This window comes from Glandiceps talaboti, chromosome 7 (genome assembly GCF_964340395.1).
Source record: "Glandiceps talaboti chromosome 7, keGlaTala1.1, whole genome shotgun sequence".
Classification (NCBI taxonomy): Eukaryota; Metazoa; Hemichordata; class Enteropneusta; family Spengelidae; genus Glandiceps; species Glandiceps talaboti.
In genome coordinates, this window is record NC_135555.1 from 11,959,141 (window position 1) to 11,983,434 (window position 24,294).

The following is a 24,294-nucleotide window of genomic DNA, read 5'->3' on the forward strand; positions in this document are numbered from 1 at the left end:
ACTATAGTTGTGTGTCAGTCAGAATTTTTGAATGCGGTGCTGGAAATGTTGGGAGTTTTACTTGTTTTAGGTGGGGATTTTCCAGAATGTCTTGCCCTAGGGGGTGGGGCATTTGTCAAATTTTATAAGACTAACTATGCCCCAGGTGGGGTGGGTGGGGGTTGACATTGACTAGTGCATTAGTCTAGCTTCTGAAGACCGTGTTCCGATTTTACACAGTAATTAATGTGTGTGAAGATAACGTAGTGTAAAATCGGAACACAGTCGTCAGGAACTAGACTAGCCGGTCTTCGGTACGCGGTTCTGACATTGTTTTGACACCTGTCAGAATCGAGACCCGACTTTAATTACTCCGTCTGCATTGGATCTAAATAGTCACGTAATAAATACTTACCCCATTCAGGAAGTAACATTATTTCATCTACCTTCGACATGCTTGCTCGATTCATGTTCTACTAAAAGACTTTATGTGGGAAGCGTTAATGTATATGGCCTAGCACGGCAGCTGAAACTTGAGTGAAAGCAAGGATTGTGAACAATCAGAAACACGGAAGTGTGTCCGAATATTTGAGGTCACGTTATCTGCTTGTTACACAGTGTACAGGTTACCTCAAATGCATATGAATTTCGAAACTAAACGAGAGATGGTCCACGTGTTTTACGCTTCGGTTTTTAAACAAATGCCAATTTTGCACCATTAAATAAGGCCAAAAGATCGAGAGGCGCGAGGCACCTTGTACGCTATATCATGGCGCCGATCAGATCGTGAACACGAAGGGGTTTTCCCAGAACTCGGCTAGATCATAAACCTCGCGTGATTTCCAACTCTCGTACGGTACAGGCGTATTACTCTGTTGCCTAGAAACCCCATGCATGAATCGAAACTACATGAACTAAGAGGGGAAAAAATATAAAGAAAAAGAAAAAACATAATCACAACGATTACTACAGCAAAGGGCAGGGCAGGGGGGAAAAGACAGTTAAACTGGGATTTGTGTAGTCACTTACACAGGCACTATGGTCACATACCCTACACTAGCATAAATCAGTACCTTCTAATTATCGAGGCAATATTCAGTTGCCCGACAAATTATTAACATGTATTTTAACAATAAACCAATAGACTTGCTGTTTACTTTGAAAGTAATAATATTTTCTGAACAATTTGGATTTTAAAAGGAAAAAGTGTACAGTACAAAAACAATTATTAATAAGGCTTATTTAGAATACAACGTGAAACCGGACGGACGAAATAAAACACCGACAAATATTTAATATACGTCGTTTTAGTGGTACTACGTTAGGGGCGCGCGAGATCATTAGTTCAATGTATAGGATAAAACAAACTAAATTCTTTTACTTTTGGGGTTGGGGTTTGAGCCAATTCAGTGTTCATCCTACAAAATCGATTTTACTTTTAGTGGATGTTTTGTACCCCTAAATACAAATATTTCTTTAAAAAATGTCAACTTGAGAAATGGAAAAATTTTTGCAATAGTAAATGCATGGCACTAAAAATAAAAATCGAAGTAAAGTGCCAACAAAGAACTATTGGATTTGTCTGTGTGACATTTCGAGCGCCCCCATGCGGATGCATGAGATTAGTATTTGTTTTGTTTTTTCGAACGGCTCGTCGTTGAATAATTTTTATTGCATGTGTGAAAAAATTGCAACCCCCGTAAATTATCATACTACGTCAAACAAATCCCTTCCCTTTCAACCTTCAATTTTGAATTGATCTTGTCCATTCATTGATTGATACATGCGTACGTACGTATAGTACTACGTAACGTATAGATCATGCATGATATATACATCATATATACATGTATACACACACACATACATACATACATACATACATACATACATACATACATACATACATACATACATACATACATACATACATACATACACACACACACACACATACACACACACATACATTCATGCATGCGCGCGCACGCAGGCACGCACACACACATACATATATACATACATACATACATACATACATACATACATACATACATACATACATACATACATACATACACACACACACACACACATACATACATACATACATACATACATACATACATACATACATACATACATACATACATACATACATACATACATACATACACACACACATACATACATACATACATACATACATACATACATACACACACACACATACACACACATATACATTCATGCATGTGCGCGCACGCACGCACGCACGCACGCACACACACACACATACATACATACATACATACATACATACATACATACACACACACACACACACACACACACATACATACATACATACATACATACATACATACATACATACATACATACATACATACATACATACATACATACATACATACATACATACATACATACATACATACATACATACCACAATAATTTTTTAACATATGAAGTCAACTTTATCATTAAAAAAGTGAGATAGTTTATTTCATGTATGTTTGTAGACATGAGTAGATGCTGTAATAATACTCTTACATAACATAATATAAATCGTCCTATTACTGACAAAGTCATAGGAAAAAATGGTCAATACATATAATCAATACATTTGTATCTCTGAAGCATAGGGGCGAGTAGCATTTCTTAGATTGTCGTTTCCTGAATTGCCTACGGGATGATATAACGTTTTGACTACAATTTCCTACCTGGGAGAATGTGTGCTATATCTACTAGTATAGAAATTGATACATTTGTAGTTGCAGGATTCGTATGACATCTTCCTTTAGGAAGACGGCAATCTAAGCAGTGATACGTACGTACCCCTGTACTCTGAAGTATTTATAATAGATGTAATCTGAATAATGTACACCGAAGTGTAAGTTTAAGACGTGTCTGTCGTTGCAGTGTCAAGTGTCCCTGTGAGAGAATAAGTGCGAAAATTTTGGTTTTTCAAAAAAGAAATTCGCTGCAAAAAAATTTCATTTTAAAAATAAAATTGAACGTCACTCGGAACGCCATTTTATCGCTGTGGACCTTGTGTCGCTCTGTAATTACCACAGACCCAGACAGCTATAGTGACATGGGTCATACACGGGCTAGGGAGCCGAAATAAACCAAAGTGACAGTCGGTAGTTTGTGTCAGACTTTTGATAGTCTATCGAAGCAATAGAGCTTGTCAAATATTCTTGGCCATTTTGAAACGAGCGCTAAGTTTATACCGGATCAAATTTATAAACTGCAAATATACTGGATAAAGCTATCAAACAGAAGGTAACACAAATTTTGGCTTTTGCATAGAAATAGCACCTCCTATAGTCAATCAAAGTAAATCACACATCGACTCTGGTAAGCTACACATTTGTTCAAATTTTAGGCCATTGAGGGCGTGTAGCCGATTCACAACAATCTATAAAATATACATATATTTCACGATGGTCTTCACAAATTTGTATACATTATTAAATTTTGATCGTCGCTTCTCTAGTACTGACTGAAATTTATGTAAACAACTACTGTAACTGTAATTTTGATTATGTGAAGCAAAATTCCGAATTCCGATTTCTTAAGTGTGAATTAAACATAAAATCCTGATTCAATCAATGTGAGAAATTAGCGGTATATAATAAACCGTGTCATGGTTAAAAGCTGAATGTAAAACATCGCTTGAATATTAATAAGTGCTATACTGTTGATTTGAATCCGAAAACTGAGTTTAAATTACTAGCTACTTATATTTGTTATTAATTTATTTTTGTTTGTTTGTTTGTTTGTTTGTTTGTTTGTTTGTTTACATAACTAATAAGGAAAGATGGCTATAGACTAACCGCGACAGTCCTAAATGAACTCGTGAACATACTGGAACAATTTGGCACTGATCTATCAACGTCACTGATGAAGCCTCTTACACCTCGGTGGGTCTAAATTTTCTCTGTTTCTTCGTTAATTTGGGCCTGTTGCAAAACCAGACCTTTGCGGGAAACAGTCCAATCATATAGACTAGCTTAAGTACTCTTGAATAATCATTGATGATACTGTGTACACAGACTTGATGTTCGTATGTAAACAGTCGTGAATTAAGTATGGACCCCATAACTTGTTTAAAATTGTTAACAATTTGATGGAATCCCACTGATATGATTGGAATCACTAAACCGTCACACAAATCACATTGCACAGTAAAACTGTTCTGTTATCTGTACATGTAACACATTTAGAGGTGAATTCTGACGACTATCGGGTTATCTACGGTAAGCTTTCCATCGTGTATTCTTTTTCCAATGTATTCTATTTCAACTACGCAAAATAAGGACTAAAACATAGCTCCTACACGTAGGGTCTCTAACTAAAGTGGTAAGCAACGATGACTACACACTATGTTTTCAATATCGTATTCATTTACATTATTGTAAAGAGCTATTTAAATATTTCGACTTTTCACAAGCAAAAAGTTGGCACTAAGTAATAATTGGCCAGTATGGAAGATACGTCGGTTTCTTGAAGACACGTCAGTTTTTTTTCCAAATTTCAATTTCTATTCTAAGAAAACTGGACGGAACTGCTTATAAAATCATATACAGAATAAAAAAGCAGAGTACTAATATACAATTAAAATACATAGCACTGTTATATCAAAAAGCATTTTACTTTGGTACTTTGGTACTTGGCTGTCACGACGTTTGAAGTAAATGAAGTCCTTATGGCAAGGATTGACTGAGTAATCAATACAGGTCTTGTATAGCTTCATTTCGAATGATGAAGACCCTATAAGTTCATTCCTATTAATTTGCATATGATTGGTAGACCTGGCCCTGGAATGACAAAGAAAAAGACATAGAGAGTGTGAAACAGTTGTATTAATTCTTCGGAATTAGTATATAAATAAGTAATATATATTATATTCAATATCATTTAATGTATACATCAATATTAATCTAAATGTGTGTGCATGTGTTTACGCATACAACTTGGATAAAAGGAAAATCACACAAATAAATGACAGTACATATGTATGTGTATATGCGTGTCTAATTACAACGTCAACGTCATGTAATTGGTACACAAGTTTGGGGTCGGAAGCATTACTAACAATGGATGGATAACTGTCAAACTTGCTATCTTACCATTGATGGATGGACTACTGTAATTACTGACAAATGAGCATTAATTGACGGATAACTGTAAACATTGACGATGGATGGATGGATGGATGGATGGATGGATGGATGGACAACTCTTGAAATATTGACAACTTACCATTAATCGAATCCTAAATTGTGAGTTGTCACCTTTCCGTTTCTTCTTGCCAGGCAATGGCGTACGAACTTCTCCCTTTTCGTAAACGCTGATAAATCGGTTTGGATTGTGTACGGATTCAAGCGTCATAAAGGGTCCTGCCTCGACCAGACTGTATCGAAATCTGCATTCAGGTCCTCCTTTACCCTACATAGGTATACAGATAGAGTTTTATAAATTGGATTTACTATAGTTTAGTGTTTTGACATGTCTATGCTTGAAACCGTTATCGATGTAATAATATATATGCAATTCCAAACCTATAAGTCTTATATAATAGCAAATCCACACTTTAATTACAACACTTTTTTTATCAGAAACAAATATAATCACATTTCCAACCCTGTTACGAAATGTTTCTGTATCTAAATACTCAAGTGTTTTTCTATCCATTAAAACAGAAATTCATATACAAATGATACTAAATAATGTCTGAGTGTAACATGGGCACGGGCACGGCATCAGCTATTATGAATGAGGTTTACTGATGAATGTGGGCGTACCTCAAAGACTATATCATCATATTAGAAATAGAGAAACAGTCATAGCTAAGGTTACGAATGACCTTCTACCAATATCATTATATACGGGACTTAAAGTGTAACTTGATTTATATCTGCTAGTATTGTTGAATTGACCCGTAATCCGGGTTCTTTGATACCTTGAGTCGCTCGCATGCCTCAGTTGTACATTTTAATATACATTATACCACCCACATTCCAAACACAAGAAATGATACACAACACATACGGAAAGTGTGTAATACTAGTTTATAGTAATTTCCCTACTATGCAGTCGTGTTTGTCAAGTCAGATACATTTCATGTTCATTTCAAGTCTACCGGTGTGTATTTCAAACTTTTCGCATGCATCTTTTATAGCTAAAAGCAATAATGTAAGACGAAAAAGAAATGTGAAACTATATGTGCTGTGTACTTACGTCTGCTCTGAGTTCACCTTCTCGGAGAATAAGAAACTTTGTGGGATTGGCAAAGCATCGGAACGTGACAATGTCGTCGTTGTTGATATTGGTTACTACAAATAATGCTGAAAATGACCACACAAGTAACCAATCGTTGAGAATTGTACAAAGATTGAGACAACGCACATTCAAGTTGATAACAGAAACATCTGTATAAACCATCTGAAAAGCTTATTTCGAAATATCTCATAATTAAAATACGCATTTCTTGACAGTCAGTTTATATGGTATGTTTTTAATAAAAATAAAATAAAAAAATAAAATACTGAAATATAATTTATATATATATAATTATTATATAAAATGTAAAATACTACAAGATGATGTCGAATCTAGTAGCTGTCTTAGTGTCAACATCACTATTTATGTAGCCTAGAAAGGACACAGACTATAACTTAGACAAGTGCTAGAATGCAGTCCTGGTCTGTGATGATTTTTGAAGGCTAGAGTATATATAATGTATGGGAATTATTTGTTTAAAAAACTGCATGTGTGTGGTTTGAGTGCTAACTAGTGGTACATATTTAATTTATTTTGTATTTATTGTATCTTTATTTTAATATATGTTTAATGTATGGATCCACGTCACCGTAATTTATCTACGTGAGATAATACAGTTTTCTTGTATCTTGAATCTAAAGATTCTTTTTTGGTACTGGTGATTTTATCGTATCGACTAAAAACAACAGAATTCTGGAAATACCACACACAAAAAAAGGATTGTTAAAACTTACATTGCTCTCCATTTGTGCCAGCTCCATCAATCTGACCAGTTCGTGATTTAACACGAATACATTTACCACTGGAGCGAGACACAAACTGTATCACATTGCCTGTTGACAGATCACGAAGCTGTGTTGGGGAGAGAATAACGGGTTCATTGTTGTAATTACGTATACGTAGGTGAGTTTGAAATATTTTAACAGAAGCTATATGAGAAACGATGTACTTGTAAAGTGAAATGGCGCTTATTGTAATCCAGATTGGGAAAACGAAATTGCATACAATGCAATTCATATACGTTTTTCATTTGTTACGTTACTGTAACATCTTACATTGTACTTGGGGTGGGGAGTATAAATTATTCTTTTAAAACACTTTTAAGCAAAGGAATTAAAGTGATGGAAATATTTAATGCTTAACTTTTTAAAAAATTTGTTCATAATGCCAATAGAATTAATATAATCTCAAAAGACCTCATATGTGGTGACTTCTATCCTTTCCGATTGAGGTAATACTAATAGAGCGTTTTTACGACAGTGAAAATTTACAAAACTGGTCTTACTGAAATTCCGACAGGGTGTTCGACACCGTAGAGTCCTATGCTTGCATTGTGATATACCACTGTCTGTAATGGAAACAAATCATCATCATCATCATCATCATCATCATCATCATCATCATCGTCGTCATCATCATCATCATCATCATCATCATCAACATCATCATCATCATCATCATCATCATCACCCCCACCCCCACCACCACCCTCATCATCATCATCACCATCACCGCCACCACCCCCACCCCACCCCTCATCATCACCACCCCCATCCAACCCCACCACCACCACCACCACCACCACCACCACCACCACCACCACCAACATCATCATCATCATCATCGTCGTCGATATCATGCATGTAGCATCATTACAATAATCATCTTTAATACCTCGTGTTAATAACATTGTCACCATCTTTGCTGTTACTCTCTTCATATTGTCGTGATCACCATTTACTACTGTCAGTTCACTCATTGTCACTGAGAACATAAATTTACTGGCCTTTGAACAACGTTATATAATATTCCTATTTATCTCCCAAATCGTTAAACATACCGTGCTACAACTCTTACCTTTTATAATGTAAGTGTACTCATTTGCGTTTGTTAACGCTGTCTCCATATAGTCCCAGGCGGAGTGCATTGAATTGCCTTTACTATAAATTAATTAATTAACTTGCATGAAGTCACGTTTTAATGCTACTAATTAATTAATGAATTCATACCTTGTGTATCTGGCTGGACTTTAACGACGCGTAACTACAGGCACTATATGATCTCGGCGTCGGCGTTGTTGCCATAGTAACACGACAGTGTCTGTGTGCTGAACGACAGAATAAATAAAGAGTAATTAAGTTAGACAAACATTCCCCTAGTGATTATAGTAGTTGTAGCAACCTTGGGATTCGTCAATCAACAGGGAAGAGTGTATTCGTAGAAACTGTAATACCAAACACATACTCATAATATAATACATTCAATTGTGTTCGTCTGACTTCACTTCACATATCAACGTATTACACTTATAATGTCGTTGATACCAGTATAACGACTGCTTTAAATCATGCATGAACTGTTACAGTATCTACAATAAAGTAATGGTTTGTTAACGAATATGTTTGATATATATATATATATATATATATATATATATATATATATATATATATATATATATATATATATTACACTTTACCAATCATCATCATCATCATCATCATCATCATCTCTCTCTCTCTCTCTCTCTCTCTCTCTCTCTCTCTCTCTCTCTCTCTCTCTCTCTCTCTCTCTCTCTCTCTCTCGCTCTCTCTCTCAGGTTCAACCATGGATGCAACTTCGATATACATGCAAGCTCGGTGACCACAGGCACTCGAATCAATCTGTATGATTTTTTTTTAATGTATACTAAAGTAACTATAATGTTACAGTACATTTTTACTATACAGACTGATTCGAGTGCCTGTGTCGGTGACGAAACGCTAAGGTAATGACAGACACAGGCTTGTCTTAAATGGAATATGGTTGTCAGGCCAGCTACGCTTGCAACTCAATTTTTTTTCTTAAAAATGTGTTTTACCCCATGTTAAATCTAGAATTGTAATTGATACCACCACATACCAGATATACCACTGCACCTTTTAAAAAGATACTAACAGTAGGCTACACGTATTCTGTAGCGTTATGTGGGGTCATAAAATTGAAAGCTGCCAATAAACACATTTTGCAGTACGGGAATGAGAACTATAGACAAAGGTAAAAAATAAACGACGTTTATATGTATATATAGTATAAAGGGTGGCCGAGAATTTAATCGCTGAAGTAAAAATGTGAAGGCCTCGATTAAAGTGATATATCGCTGTACAGAACACATGGACACACTGGGTAGGTACACAGTATACACCTTTACACATGGATACAACAAAAGCCTGCATTGTTGGGTACCCTTCTCTGTTGCCCTTCCAACCCCATGGTCGTTCGGACGACTTTCATTCACTTTATTCCAAGGTAGCTATAGACGCCATTTTGATGAAATGTTATCATAATACAGTTTTCATTGGAAACGTAGTCATGAATCCGAGAGAATGTGAATTTTAATACATGGAGCGGAAACGAGTAATGGTTTTCAATCAAAACATCTAGTTTTATATTTTACTTCATATACAATTAATACCTCTACAAAATAACGCACAAAAAGTTGCGAAAATATAGTCGTTGTACGTACATGAAATGTGTCCCCACGGACCCCGGGTCACCGGCGTGACCCCAACTGCTAACAGTTGTCAGTGACAATACTAATACAATTTCACGCTGTATCCACCTGGTTTAACAGACTTGGAAAGGTCGGACGTCTTTTTGACAGGATTACAATGTAACCTTTCAAGCATGGATGACAATTTCGATAAGACTAGTCCAGCCAGGTGGTTCATTATTACATACCAGTTGTGGTTGGCAACGATTAAGATGACACATACACACAGTGTTTTACCTGTATATGGTTGTTGTGGTAAACGTACGTATATATATATGCCGTCGACTCGACATAGCTTTACACTCAAACTGTGTGAAAACCTCATTCGAATCGAAAATACAGTTTCAAGTATTAAGGTTACTGTTATGTATTTGGCTAAGTTAACTTATCTACTTACCACACGAGAATATGAAGTGTACGTACAAAGTCCTGTCTGCACGATCCGATATGACAGACAACACGGTATGTTTACTCCAATGCCACTGGGAGACTAAGAATATCGATATGTGAAATTTGCATAACAATAGGACTATTACTGATTCACTGAGCTTCGATTGGTCTGCAAAGGAGTGGAAAGGGCGCCAATATGATGACAATCTTGTGTGACATGCCATGCCTTCGAACTTGTATAGTTATTAGTATGTACATTTCCACACTTATCTTAATTCACTATATATGGAGAAACAAACATGTTGGTGATCAATTTCATGATTTGTGATAATTCAAAATAAAAATGAGTGGTAGAATCGGATTTTCAATCCTGACAGCTACCTTATTCTTGAGAAGCACGTCAAGACAGATACAATTTATGTCTAGTCTACGATGTCAGCATTGTTGTTTATTTTTCATATTTCATGTATTTCAAAAAACGATGATCGATATCGGTTTGTGCATTTATAACATTTTATAAAATGATACATGTTATGTCACTGTGAACACAAATCAATATCGCTGTCAGATAAAATATATAGAAGATTCAAACACAAAACCAGTTAGTGTTGTTCAAAGTGAGATAAAACGTGTTGTGTGTGGGTGCTGTCAGAGCCTGTATTGACTTTAAAACTGTATTTAGTAAAAAAAATAAATTTAAAAAACAACAAAAAACAAAAGACAAAAACATTTTATGATATAGAAAACATCTTACCACCTACATGAATCTTCAGCTGTAATTACATGTAAAACTCTATAGTCTTTCTGGTTTGGTAGTAAATGATACATAAATGTCGTAGTAATAGGCCCAATAAGCGTATGTAAGGTATGCTGTGTGTAGATACTCCACATCTAAAATTAGCCTACCTGTAGTTTTGAAGGACTGACCGTACTGCCAATTAACGTTTGGCTCTCAATAATCAGAGTATAGAAATTAACTTTTTATCCACAATTATTCCCTGAACGAATCTTTAAGACTTCGAACATTTCAATGACGTCATTGTATTCTAAAAATTACTACTGAGTAATTAACTCTAATGTAACCTTTCTTTAATTTGAATATTACCATTCGTAGATTATACAGTCATCAACCTAATTTCCAATTGAAGAAAAATGATCAAAGGATAAACCATTAATTACTCATCAATTGTTACTTAACCTTTGACCCATAACCTTAATCGAATCTCTTATCAAAGATGTCTCGGGGTCTCATTTAAAGTAAAAAGATCGTAAAATAAAGGCAACTGGTAAGTGTGAGAGTTAGCATAACCTTTTTAATTAAATTCTCCGGATTAGATACTAGATTTTGTAATCAACTTAAAAAACGCCGTTTAAGTCTTTCTTCGTCACGTATGATAAACTTGTGACAACATATCACTCTAAACATTTTGACGCTTAGGACGCGCCTCATGTGTTCAGTTTGGTCTGGTTTCCAGAACACATGCATTCTGTGTACTTGCTCTGAACACATACTATATACTATGTGCCGCGTTCTATTTCATATGATTTCATATGAACATAATTATTTTGTGTGTTCAAATAAAGACACTATATCATATCAGTGTTCTAAATCTGAACACATTCGTTCTAGTTTTCTTACTGAACACATACACTACATTCAAAAAGTGTTACAATGAAGTGTTGTGTTCAATAACCGAAACACATGACTTTAGAGTGTAGAAACTGTGATTCAAGTAGATACACACTTTCTTGTTCAGCGTTTTTAAAAAGATGCCAAAATTCCGAAATATTTAATAATTCTCCAACACTCCATAGCAAAGCAAATTTCATGGATGGGACATCCTAAAACTCCAGTAGCCTGGGTAGGGTCTGGTAGTCTGTTTATGGTGCTCAGTGTAACTCCGATAGCTTCCGTCTTCTCAGGAGAGCGATCTATCAGAGTCAAAGGCAACGCCGTAAACAGGCCAGAGGTAAGACTACCTTTTCATTCACACAACAAATACATGCACATTCTTACATGTAGCATTTCCCCTCGACTGGTTATAGACGTATACATGTATATTGGATTCATAAATCATGCAAGAATATTTTGAAGTGGCTATATGGATGAGGATTTGGTATTTATTTTGGATTTTTTAATTTATAAAACAATTTTGTTATGGCTTCCTACAATGTCAATGTGCAACAACATATACCAAGTCCTTGTTTTTAACTCAAATTAACATGTAAAAATTTGATAAATGTCATTGTGTAAAAAATCTTTGTTATTGTAAGTACAATAACACGCGTACGTTTTAAAGCGATTTGCAATGTTTCGAGTTTCAAACACAGACATTGTCAACGTTGTTTCACATTGACTTTTCAAGTAGGAGGCCATGACAAAAATTGTTAATATATATTTTAAAAATATCATTCAATCCTCAACATGACTTGTATTCAAGTGATTTGATGTAATTTCTGTATTCTTGGGCAGCCGCTTCATGCATTTTAGGAAAATTGTATTTCATTGATTTACGAACGATTTGAATTCGTACTTTCCTATCAAAAAGTAAGCTTACATGTAACAGATGCGACGAAGCGCTAGCGAAACTGTTGCGATCGTACGGTTAATGGTTCTTGTTGAGACAGCTAAAGTGTCCCAGTAATACTTTCCACGAACTTAAAGGGTCGAAAGAGCAAAGGTTTGTGGGAAATGAATAAGGTTTCCTTGGTAACTGTTTTTATACATATGGAATTTGTAATCTTTATTTTACCATGAAATAATTATTTACTGAATTTATCATAGCTTTCATGAAACTATTTAAGCAGAATATTAATGTCTACAAGAAATTAGTGTGTATTTTCTCTGGTCAAGTGACGTGACGTCACTCACCTTCAGGTCACAAAAGAGACAAAATGGCGTCTGTCGATCTGTACGGAGTCCTTGGCGTTGAGAAAGACGCGTCTGAAGGTGATATAAAGAAGGTAAGGTCTCTTTAATAATATATATATTGTAATGTGAATAGTGAGGGAAAAGGCCTAGGAAAGCCACGAGGAATTTATTTTCGCTAAAAACGGCAAACCCGAAGAGGAACAATCAGATGACGACGATCATTTATTGTCACAGCGTGATTCATTTGCCGGTATCACCACACCGCAAACGACAGGCGGAAGTCAAAATGCCATGTGCCGCATTGTATTCACACTTGGTGTCGAAATGTTACAAACTAATCACAAAATATTAGATCTCGAAGAAAACTTTGTTTAAGTGCCACCGTGGGAAAGAATGATATGTATTGAGCAGAAAATTGCTGTGAATTCCTCGATGCCGTATGATTTTTTTTGCATTGACGATTGCGGATTATGTAAAGCCTAGTCCTGCTTCCATGACGGTGCACGAGTCTGTATTACTGACTTGACTCTAAACACCGTCATGCAAAGAGCAATAGAGTTTGCCTATTACTACACCGCCAGCAAAATGTACCCGCGCCAATTGCAAAAGAATTACCTACCGACCGATCAAATATTTGCAACCGATCGAATATCTACGCCATTTCGATTCCTCTGACGGTAGTATTCCCTGCTCAGATCACAAAAAGCGTCGAAATCGGACCTTTTCAAGTGCGAACTGCAACATTCAAGTAACCCTCGTAACTCCGCCACATTTGATATCATCGAGTGAATGAATAATTACCCAGAGACACTTGCGCCGACGTACGTAAGGAGAAGTGATTAAATTTACGATAGAATTTGAAAAGTTCCGATTTTGATAGTTTTGGTCATCTGCTATAGGACTTTTGCAGTCAAAATGAGGTAAACCGACTAAATAATAGATTTATTGCTAATATTTGACCACTGGGCGATTTTATTCCTTAGTTACCGGCATTTTTTGTAAGTCCGTATTTCACGGCTGGCTCTTCGCAGGACGGAGGGGGAGGGACAATTGTCAGAATCGAGTCCCGAATTCCTCCGTTTGCAAGCAGGACTATGTAAAGCCGAGTCTGCCTTACCTATATCGTGGCATCGAGGTAGGAAGGACCTCCATGATCGTGGCATGAATGTTTTATAGGCAGCGGTTTAAATATATCCCAAGTCGCTGTTTACCCCATATCATTCTGTAAATGTGGTATATTAGGTCTTTAATAAGTAGGTATGCTAGAAAGAATAATTAAACTCGTGATGTAGTAAATGGTATGTCATTATGCAGTGAAGTTATTGGCGTTCTGGAATATTTTATCAATATTCCATCATGTTGTGCCTTGTTCCACTGTGAATTATAATGTAACGAGAAACAAAATATTGGAAATATTCAAAATCTGCTATAGTTGTATGTAGATTCAATTTTTTTTAATGACTAGAGCAATTTATATAACGTTTGAAGTATATAACATTAATTTTTTATTACAAAGTAATTAATTTCAAGTCACAACATTTAATAAAATAATTGTAATGTGATACAAATTTGCACTTTCAAATTATCTTGATGAGTATGTTTAATCAAGTGCATACTATATTTTCAGTGAAATTAGTTAATCAAAGGTAAACTGTAGCTTCACCAAAACTATTTAAACAAATTATGTCAGGTGAGAGTATCTTTTGTTTTTGCAATTCATGTTGGTACTAGTAAGTACATGCCATCTTGTACAGATGCCCTTAAAAATGGAAAACTGTTTAGTTGTAACTAGGCTAGGGTCACACAGAGTCAGTCAGTTGTTTGTCACTTCAACATTAAACCCTATATTTGCCTTTTTACATACAAATTCATATACACTAGTCTGCAAAGTCACAACCTTAAAGTTTAAATATATATATACATGTATTAACATGGTTTTTTGTTGTTGTGTTTTTCCACTGAGCACTGCAACAGTAATTATTTCCTAACCATTTCTTATTTTTTACTCATTAGAAATGGTAACTAGTACATGTAGTGGGAAAACAATGGCAAACAGAACTTTGAAGTTCTAAGATTTTATTCTTTGTTCTTGACTTTAACAGTGATATTTTCTTAACACTGACTGTACTTTCAAAGCTGAGAAAGAACTCAAGAATTATTAATACCATGCATAATATCAAATAATTATGGAAATCAAGCACTTTTGATACATTCCTCGCATACATACACACACACACACACACACACACACACACACACACTTTGTGTATGAAATATTGGTCTATAGAAGAAGAAAAAAGCCTGATTCAACTTTTTCATGGATTGATTTGATTGTGTTTCAGGCCTATAGAAAGCTTGCAAAGCAGTATCATCCAGACAAAAATCCTCAACATGGTGAAAAGGTAAGAGATATGTTAATTTAGGTGTTAATTTGGCAAGAATAGAGAAGAATTGACCAAGAGATAATAGGTAATAGATGCATGTTTGGTGTCAAACTAGGGAGTTAAGATGATGTTAAAAGGGAATGCCACATCATGAACTAGAGACATTTTTAATAAACTATGGGTTCTAGAGAGTCATTTCATGATTTTACAGTACATATAGTTATTTGCGATTTCAGAGACACATCAAGTTGATCTTGTGCCTTTGTAGGGTATCTTTGCTATGAGCTATTACATAATTGGAATCAGCAGAAATAATGTATTCAAGTTGCATCCTGAATATTCATGATAGGTGTATTGTACTGCAGTGTACAGGCATTTTTTGCACTCATGAATATTCATATATGATCTTGTTAGACTCCTGGTCCCTCCCATAAACCTGATTTGCATAATTTCCGATGGGATGTAAACACAGAGGAGTATTTACTTGAGGAAATCTTATTCTTACCGAAATGTTAGTAGTTACATATTTGTTTACATGTTTGCGTTGATTGTTTACATGTTTGTATTGATTGTTTTCACAGTTCAAAGAAATCAGCTTTGCATACGAAGTTTTGTCAAATCGTGAAAAACGTGAGACTTATGATACATATGGAATAGAGGGTATTCGAGGTGAGGCAGGACCTGATCCATTCGGTAAGTGCAACACTTTTAGGAATTTTACTTTCAGCTGATGAAGGGTTTTCTTCATGTGTCAAATTAATCTTGACAATTAAATCTGAAATTAGATTTAATGTTAACATTTGTCAAGTATGCACCTTTAATGTTTGTATGCAATGGAAAGTAACTGTTGTATTTGAAATATTGGATTAAGTCCGTGAATGAAACCTATAACTTGTAAGGCAGCATCTCCGGCCCTTTTAATGGCTGGAAAGTGACAACTTGGACACTTCTTGTAGTTCTGTCCATTAGCACCAAAGACATCAACCCATATCCTGCCACAGCTATTATCTTGACCTGATGAGGAATATATGAATATAAAGAAATTCTTTTTTTGTATGGTTGCTTTAATACATCATTTGAATAGTAGTGTTATCAGAGTTTTCGTAAAGGGCAGTAAGTAGGTAAAATCTAGCGGAGTTCCCATGTCATTTTACAAGATTCCCAAAAAACAACACTATGATAGATTCTATTTGAAACTCTGCTACCTTTACACCTTTCCCCCTTTTTGTTACTGGGGTTCCAATACCTTAACAAAAACACTGTGTTATAAGTAACCAGATTAAAAGCATTCAGTTTGAGTTGAGTCATATTGACATCAATATTCAATGGAAGCTAAATAAGTTTTAATAACAATGTTTTATGTCATGGGTCATGGGTATGGTAGTATTAAAAAACACGTCTTGACATTTTTAAAAGTACTGTGGAAATCTCTCTCAATGACAAAGCTCCAGAGCTCCACACCCTTAGTTATCAGACAAACTGCAGATTGTGAAACTTTTGGTACTTGAGGATATTTGATTGATTGATTTGTTGGTTGATTGATTGTGCCTTTTATTTGCAGGTGCTGATGACATCTTCTCTCACTTCTTTGGTGGTGGTGGTGGTGGACTATTTGGAATGGGTGGGGGTGGTTTTGGAGGTGGAAGAAGACGGAAACAAAGAGGTGAAGATACAATTCACCCACTCAGGTATGCACATGTAGGCTTTCAACTCAAAATCTCGGGCAAGAATGCAAAACAGTGGATGTACTATAGATAGACTTTTGTAATGAAGCTTGGGAGTTAGGGTTAGGGATATATGAAAAGGGTTTGACTCCCAAGCATAACGTTGGTTTGCAATGTCTGCAATTTGCTGACACTGTTAAAATGTGTCCCAAATCCTAACTATGGCAAGAGCTACAAAATTATACAGGTCATTCACCAATAACTGAGAAGAAAGTATTTTGCTTCAATTGGATAAGTTGCATTGTATGTAGAACTGTATGCAAGATAGCGGTCTAAAAGGGGAGACAGTCCACAGGAGTAGTGATCCAGGGGTATTATGTTCAAATCTTCTGGCCAGCCAAATGTCTCCCACTCATCATATTTGATATCTCTCGTAATTAGTTTGCAATCATGTAGCCTGAGAAGAAATAGCATGTAAAATTACCAGTATCTTATCTATTCTACTGTTGTTACAAATGAAAGTCATCAGACCTCAAGACTTTTAGAAATACCACTGTCATGAAAATCACTGGTCTCTGTTGAGTCTCGGAATGATTGATGTTTTAACTGAGATTCCAATTTGTTTGTATTTCAGGGTAACATTAGAAGATCTCTACAATGGTAAAACATCCAAACTACAACTTAGTAAGAATGTTATATGTCGTATCTGTAATGGGTGAGTAGTAATTCTGTCAATTGTTTTGTTGCAAGTACCGTACTGAGCTGAATTAGCGCCCTCATGTGTGCTGATTAGAAATATTTTAAGAAAATCTGCCCTTGCCAAATGTGGAATGTAAACAGCTTTATCAAAATGACAAAGAGAAAATCACTCCACCATGATTTTTTTTTGTTTTTTTCACTTTTACTTACCAGCTGAGTGACCAGATCATAGGATATCTATATATGCTAGGGTCAATTCACTTGAAAGGAATGTTTAGTGGTTTTAGTACTGTGTGTGTGAAATTGACCATGTTGTTATTTGTTGTTTTCAGACATGGTGGTAAACAAGGAGCATTACAATCCTGTAGAACCTGTCATGGTCGTGGTGTCAAAGTCACGATTCGACAGCTGGGACCTGGAATGGTTCAACAAATGCAGTCAGTGTGTCCAGACTGTGGAGGAGAAGGTATGTTATGTTTAATACTCTCCCCATCAACACCCAATTGTAATATGGAACTCTCTCGAATCCTATGTGCAAAATGAGAACAGAGTACACTGTGTATAACCTGCATTTGTTCTTTTGTTTTGTTTTTTAAGGTGAAGTAATAAATGAGAAAGATAGATGTAAAACTTGTCATGGCAAGAAAGTAGTGAAAGAATCTAAAATTCTACAAGTACATGTTGATAAAGGCATGAGAGATGGACAAAAAATCACATTCCGATGGGAGGGTGATCAAGTGGTAAGTCTTAGTTATTTCATATAGAAGGGATAACATTGCACTTGCTCATGACCTTGACTGTGATATAGCACAAAATACAAATTTATGGTGTGTCTTGACTGTGACATCGCACACAGTACACAGTTGTGGTGTGTCTTGCGGGTGATACATAAATGGACCAATGGCTGAACCTTCCAGACTACCGAGAGACATGCAGCTGTAAAGGCCCACTTCAAATTAGGAGTCAGATTTTGGTGTCAAAAAAACATATGTCTAGCAGGGCTATAGAAAAACTTGATACAGAACAAAAGAATAAATCCTATGTAAGTCATATTAATATGGTTCCACTGATAAAATAACACTAATGTGAAAACCTGAGATTGAAACCCAGGCCTTTAATTAAACTCTTAGATTACATAGACATAGATCACAAAGCAAACTAATGTTAAATTTTCTGTATTTTTTTTTTTTTTTTACAATTAGCCCGGCTCAGAACCTGGTGATGTTATTATAGTTTTACAACAAAAAGAACATGATGTGTTTCAACGAGATGGTATAGATCTTTATATGTCTCATAATATTGGTATTACTGAAGCTTTATGTGGCTTTCAGTTTAGTCTGACACATTTAGACGACAGAGAATTATGTATACGTCAACCAGCTGGTAGTATAATTGAACCAGGTAAGCATTTGTTTGAATGACTCTGCAGAAGTTATTGATGACATTGTTCTTGAAAAGCAGTCAAATCACCAACATTTTATCGAATGTTTGTGATGTAGCCAGGAATTTTTTTTTAAAGTTTATGTGGGGGCTGAATTTTGTCTTTGAGAGAAAATAATCTGATAAAAATAATCTGATGAAAGTTTGAAGATGATTCACAAGCAGTAGCAATTTGTGTAAATAGGTTTAAAAAAATGTTGTTGTTTTTTAAGTTCAAATTTCACTGGTTAAAAGCTGAATATTTTAAGAAGGTATATTATAGTATAGAATTCAAAAAATAGTCAAAACAATGACTTTTCTGCATCACCCTCTTAAAATCATCTGTTGTGTTCCTTATTACACTCTTGTATTGTGTGTTTCATACTGTAAATGTAAAGAATAACGATATCAAAATCATTTGATGTGAGCCATCATGTATTTGAATGACTATTGTGAAGTTAGCAATCAGTATGGAGTTGTGATAAGAAATGTGTATCGATGTCACCTGATCATATGGTTTCTATTTTAATGATTTTCTGACGGAAAGTGTTTGTTTTTGTGTTGCAGGTAGTACGCGTGCTGTGGTTGGAGAGGGTATGCCAATTCATAAGAATCCCTTTGAGAAGGGTAACCTATATGTCAAGTTTAACATAGAGTTTCCTGAAAATCACTTTGCGGATGAGAACAAAGTCAAGGTACTTTGAATCTGTTAGATTTTAGATTGTATAATAATACTGAAGTTAATGCGATTTTCTACTGTGTGTGAATTGTTTTATGCATTTATTTATTTGTTTTATTTATTTGGATAATGGAAGACTAACGGGAGCAAGTCCCATTTATGGGCTCCTAAAAATGAAAAACTTGAGGGAAAGACAATACAAAAACACATAAACATGTCAAAACAAACAAAATTAACAAAATGCATATAAAAACACATTACAAGACAAATATGTAAAAAATGAAGCTTACCAGGTGGACTTGAGATGATAATCTGGCAAAATTGCATTTTCTTTTAAATATCTGAGAAATAAATTAAAAGTCAATATTCGAAATACTACAACAAAGATCATTATAAGTTTTCATACATCTCTGAATGACACAGATTGTTTGAAAACATTACTTACACTGACATCAGGTCTTAAGCAAGTAACATTTGTAGTTCTCCTCTGCAGAATAGAATGGACAATCGTCGTTGTATTGTACCCTTTATATGTTAACGGGGAATAATTATATGCAAAACCAAATTGTGCATTAGAGTGTGTTTGTACATTTGTTTTAAGAACAGCTCACATTTATATATGTGGTTGCTCTGAGTGCAATAAGTACACAACGCTGTTGAAATCAAGCCTACCTCATTGACTAAATAGAACATGAAATACAGCTTTCTAAAGTAACATTAATACATCAGCAGGCTTAGTCGTCGTTCAACCACCCCCCCCACCCCCCCACCCCACCCCCCACATTTCCTAGAAAACATGTACACATACTCTCAATCGTATTCTAACTTTGTTATGCTGAGTCAACTGGGACAAGCTTATGAAAGGGAAAAGGTACTTACCAAAAGTTTGGAAAAAAGCAAATAAAAGCAATGTAACAAAAAACTACTGTATGTATGACATGATACAACGATACTAGCTGCAAGCTGTGTCTAACTAACCACTGGCATCTTCCCCTTTTTTTAGCGTCTTGAAAAGCTGTTACCACCACGACCAAAGGAACCAACCGTAGAGGGTGAAATTGAAGAAGTAGATTTGTCTGATTACGACCCAAGACGTTCTTCTAGCGGTAGGCGTGAAGCGTATCAAGATGACAGCGACGACGAACATCATCATGGAGGCGGTGGTGTACAATGTGCTCATCAATAACCAATCAAATGACATCTTGACCCAGATGTACAATTTGAATATCAATATTGAATAACCAATTAAATCACTTTGTGACCCAGGTGTGCATTGTACTCTTCAATAACCAATCAAATTACATTGTGATCCAGGTGTACAGTGTCCTCATCACTTCTTGGCCATCAAGCGCAGTGCTTTGTTTTGTTCGCCAATAGTATGTATTTTACTGTGTTGTATACTCTATCCTTATTGTGCTACTTACTGTAAATCACAGCCGTTGTTCTTCACTCAACATCACTTTTTACACTTCTGATATTGACAGATCTCAACATCAGTGCAATTAAAATGTGAGCTTGTCACTGCAAATGTATATTTGTGTATGAAGTCTATTGTAGGGAAAGCATTCAAGAACACTTGTAATGAAAAAACTGCAAAAAATTTCATCACTTTTTAATTTTTTCAGTGGAAAAGACCACCTGGATTAATACATTGGCTGATTTCTAACTTGCAGCAATTTTATAAATTCATGTATGTAACAAATTTGAATTATTCTAAAACATCGTAAGTCAGTGTTTCCTTGAAAAAAAATCCTGCTTAGATGTGAAATTAGTAGGAAAATCCCACTGTGCTCATTTTCAATTACATATAAATCATATTAACAAATCTTGAATTTGTGAGATCATCAGCTGTAAATATAGTTAGGCAAAGAAAAAAATAATTGTGTGTTTCTGATAACATGGCCTCAGAAAATAGGGTAGGTCTGGATTTGATTTGATTTTTAAAAAAATTTTGTTGTTGTTTGGGTCATTGTTTTGACCCAAAACCAAAGAAAATGTCGGTCAGAATACCCCTTCTGTTTAATGAAATATGTACAGGCATCACTGGGGAAAGAAAACAGACGTACGTGAAGGTCAAGAAGACAAAGAATTTCTTATATTTTGTTTTAAAGGTTTAAAAAAAATGTTCAGAGTCAGCAGTTTAAACTAGGGTCGGTCAGGTTATCGGAAACCACCTTTTTTTGCCTTTAGACAATTCCAAATAAGCTGAGTAATATGCATCTTACTTAGAAAGAGAGTATAGCTATCCTAAATTGTGTACGTGTGAAGAATTCTCAAACTTACATTTATATTACGCAAGTCTTCGTATCTATCTATGTCAGTCTGTAAGGTGCGCCATGACAGGGCGCCCTCACACATTGGTCAACCCTTCTTAGAGAGATGGGGAAGCCTGTAAGCATGGAACAACACAACGTATCGTACAGTCTATATCTATGTCAGCACATTAATATCATATCGACATTTACTGACAGGTTGTAAAAACCTTCAAATAATTCAAAATTTAACCTTGTATTTCAAAACATCAACTCTGTTGAAGGGTTTCACCAGTTGAGTATAAAATACTTTGTTCCACCCTTTGATTCTTAGTAAATCAAACAGGTGCATTTACATGGTTATTTATGATGTCAAATTTATTTAATGTCATCATAAGTTTTCCAGTGTCCTTAATTTGTGCTATCCCAAAAATGTGACAAATATGGTAATTAGTATTCCAAAGGATAGATACATTTTGCAAAAAAATCCTAAAGTAAAACGGGGTTTTTTTTTGTATGTTTTGAACGACAAAGAACAACTGAACTGGCAACTTGGATGGTATGAAATATCACCTTCAGTTTTGAGCACACTGCATATGCCAAAATTTGCAAATTTTCAATTTTTATTGGTTTGATGGTTATTAAGTGTCAACTGTGGGTCTTTATACTGTTATAGTGTAGTTGTTAACCAATTTTATTTTGTACTTTATTTAATTGACGTATCTCCTCTATGTCTTTTGTTCTCTACTGTCTTGTTAGGCCCTAATCTGCAATACTTAAAGTCTATGAAAGTAATCAATGCATCATCCAGTTGTTGACACGTTTTAGTGGACAAAACAGTCATGCAAATCATACACGTCGCATGACTTTACTGTCGCTGGCTTTCAAGAACATATTTCGTATTGTAATGTGTCGCCCCCTAAGTAAAAATAATAAAAAAATCTGGAGATTGCATAGTTTTTTCTTTCTTAGAGACATATGTGATATATGGCAATGCACATTGTGTAATGTCTGTTTGTATATTATAGGTGTACATTTCATAGGCATATTGAAATAACAGTCTGGGGGGCATGATAGTCAAATGGTTAAAGTGACCGGCTTGAAATCTGCTGGTTGCAGTTTGAGCCTTGCTGCTGCCGTTGTTTCTGAATAGCTAAAGCTAAAGTCCTTGGGCAAGCTTTGAACCATGATTATGCCCCAGTCCAAGCAGCTGTATAAGTTTGGACCTGGTAGGATAGAGGTTGCAATGTGAATGCTTTCATCGTATGCACCGACAGAGGCTGCAATGGATTGTGTGCTCCCTAGGGAACTGAGGAAATATAAAGAACCATTGTTCTGCTTTAGGTCCATGCTGGGGGGGGGGGGGGGGGCGCAATGATTTTGATTGTGTGCTCCCGAGGGAGTTGAGGAAATATAAACCATTGTTCCACTATAGGTCCATGCAGGAGTAATAATTGTGAAACGCATTGAGCACAATTTAAAGACTGACATTTGAAAAAATAAAAATTTATTGACTTGATACAGCATTAGACATGTTCATGTTCACATTCTCTGCCATAAAAGGTAAATATATACCTCCGTCATATCTCATAGAAGCAATCTATTGTTATAAATGGTACATAAACTGCTTATCACTTCTCCCTGCAAAATTGTTTCATTCACGAAGAACAGAGATATTTACCAGGACTAATTTAAGCCATTGGACTGTTTACCTCAGCCAATTTAGTGACTTAACCGAAACCACACTCACATGGCTGATGAGTATACCCTTGCATTTAACTTTTTATGTCAAACATTTTCCCTAGTATATATCGTGTCTGTCTGTATGTTCCCCTTTACCAATCCCACTCAGGAGAAGTGTGTTGTAATGATGGTTTTTATAATTCAAGTGATTTTGACATGGTATTGTTTTGCTAGATAATATTCTCTTAAAGCACTTAACCATATTTATTGACATCAACCCAGAGATTGCATTATTATACCGATTGATAAGCTAATAAAAATATTTCTTTTCGGAAAGATATGAAATGTTTTGCTTCTTGTGTGAAATTGTGTTAGTGTGACCATAGGTGGAGGGTCTATGGTGTGACCTCATTTGTGCGTTTCTCACCG

At 35.4% G+C, this 24,294-nt stretch overlaps 2 protein-coding genes across 2 annotated transcripts; one reads left to right on the forward strand and one right to left on the reverse strand.

The window, feature by feature from the left end:
- Positions 1 to 2,508: 2,508 nt before the first annotated feature.
- On the reverse strand, positions 2,509 to 10,294 carry LOC144437571 (uncharacterized). The gene is made up of 7 exons (XM_078126532.1): positions 10,221 to 10,294; positions 8,301 to 8,398; positions 7,577 to 7,639; positions 7,026 to 7,143; positions 6,250 to 6,356; positions 5,272 to 5,457; positions 2,509 to 4,826 (listed from the first exon to the last, which is right to left on the reverse strand). Exons 2-7 carry the CDS (start codon positions 8,373 to 8,375, stop codon positions 4,797 to 4,799), a joined length of 579 nt encoding a protein of 192 aa, XP_077982658.1. The 5' UTR covers positions 8,376 to 8,398; positions 10,221 to 10,294; the 3' UTR covers positions 2,509 to 4,796.
- A 2,804-nt stretch (positions 10,295 to 13,098) lies between these two features.
- Positions 13,099 to 23,093, forward strand: LOC144437501 (dnaJ homolog subfamily A member 2-like). Its single transcript, XM_078126444.1, has 10 exons — positions 13,099 to 13,177; positions 15,428 to 15,487; positions 16,051 to 16,162; positions 17,031 to 17,157; positions 17,768 to 17,848; positions 18,165 to 18,298; positions 18,430 to 18,572; positions 19,035 to 19,233; positions 19,819 to 19,946; positions 20,934 to 23,093. The coding sequence occupies exons 1-10, from the start codon at positions 13,109 to 13,111 to the stop codon at positions 21,114 to 21,116; spliced, it is 1,236 nt and encodes a 411-aa protein (XP_077982570.1). The 5' UTR covers positions 13,099 to 13,108; the 3' UTR covers positions 21,117 to 23,093.
- Positions 23,094 to 24,294: the final 1,201 nt, after the last annotated feature.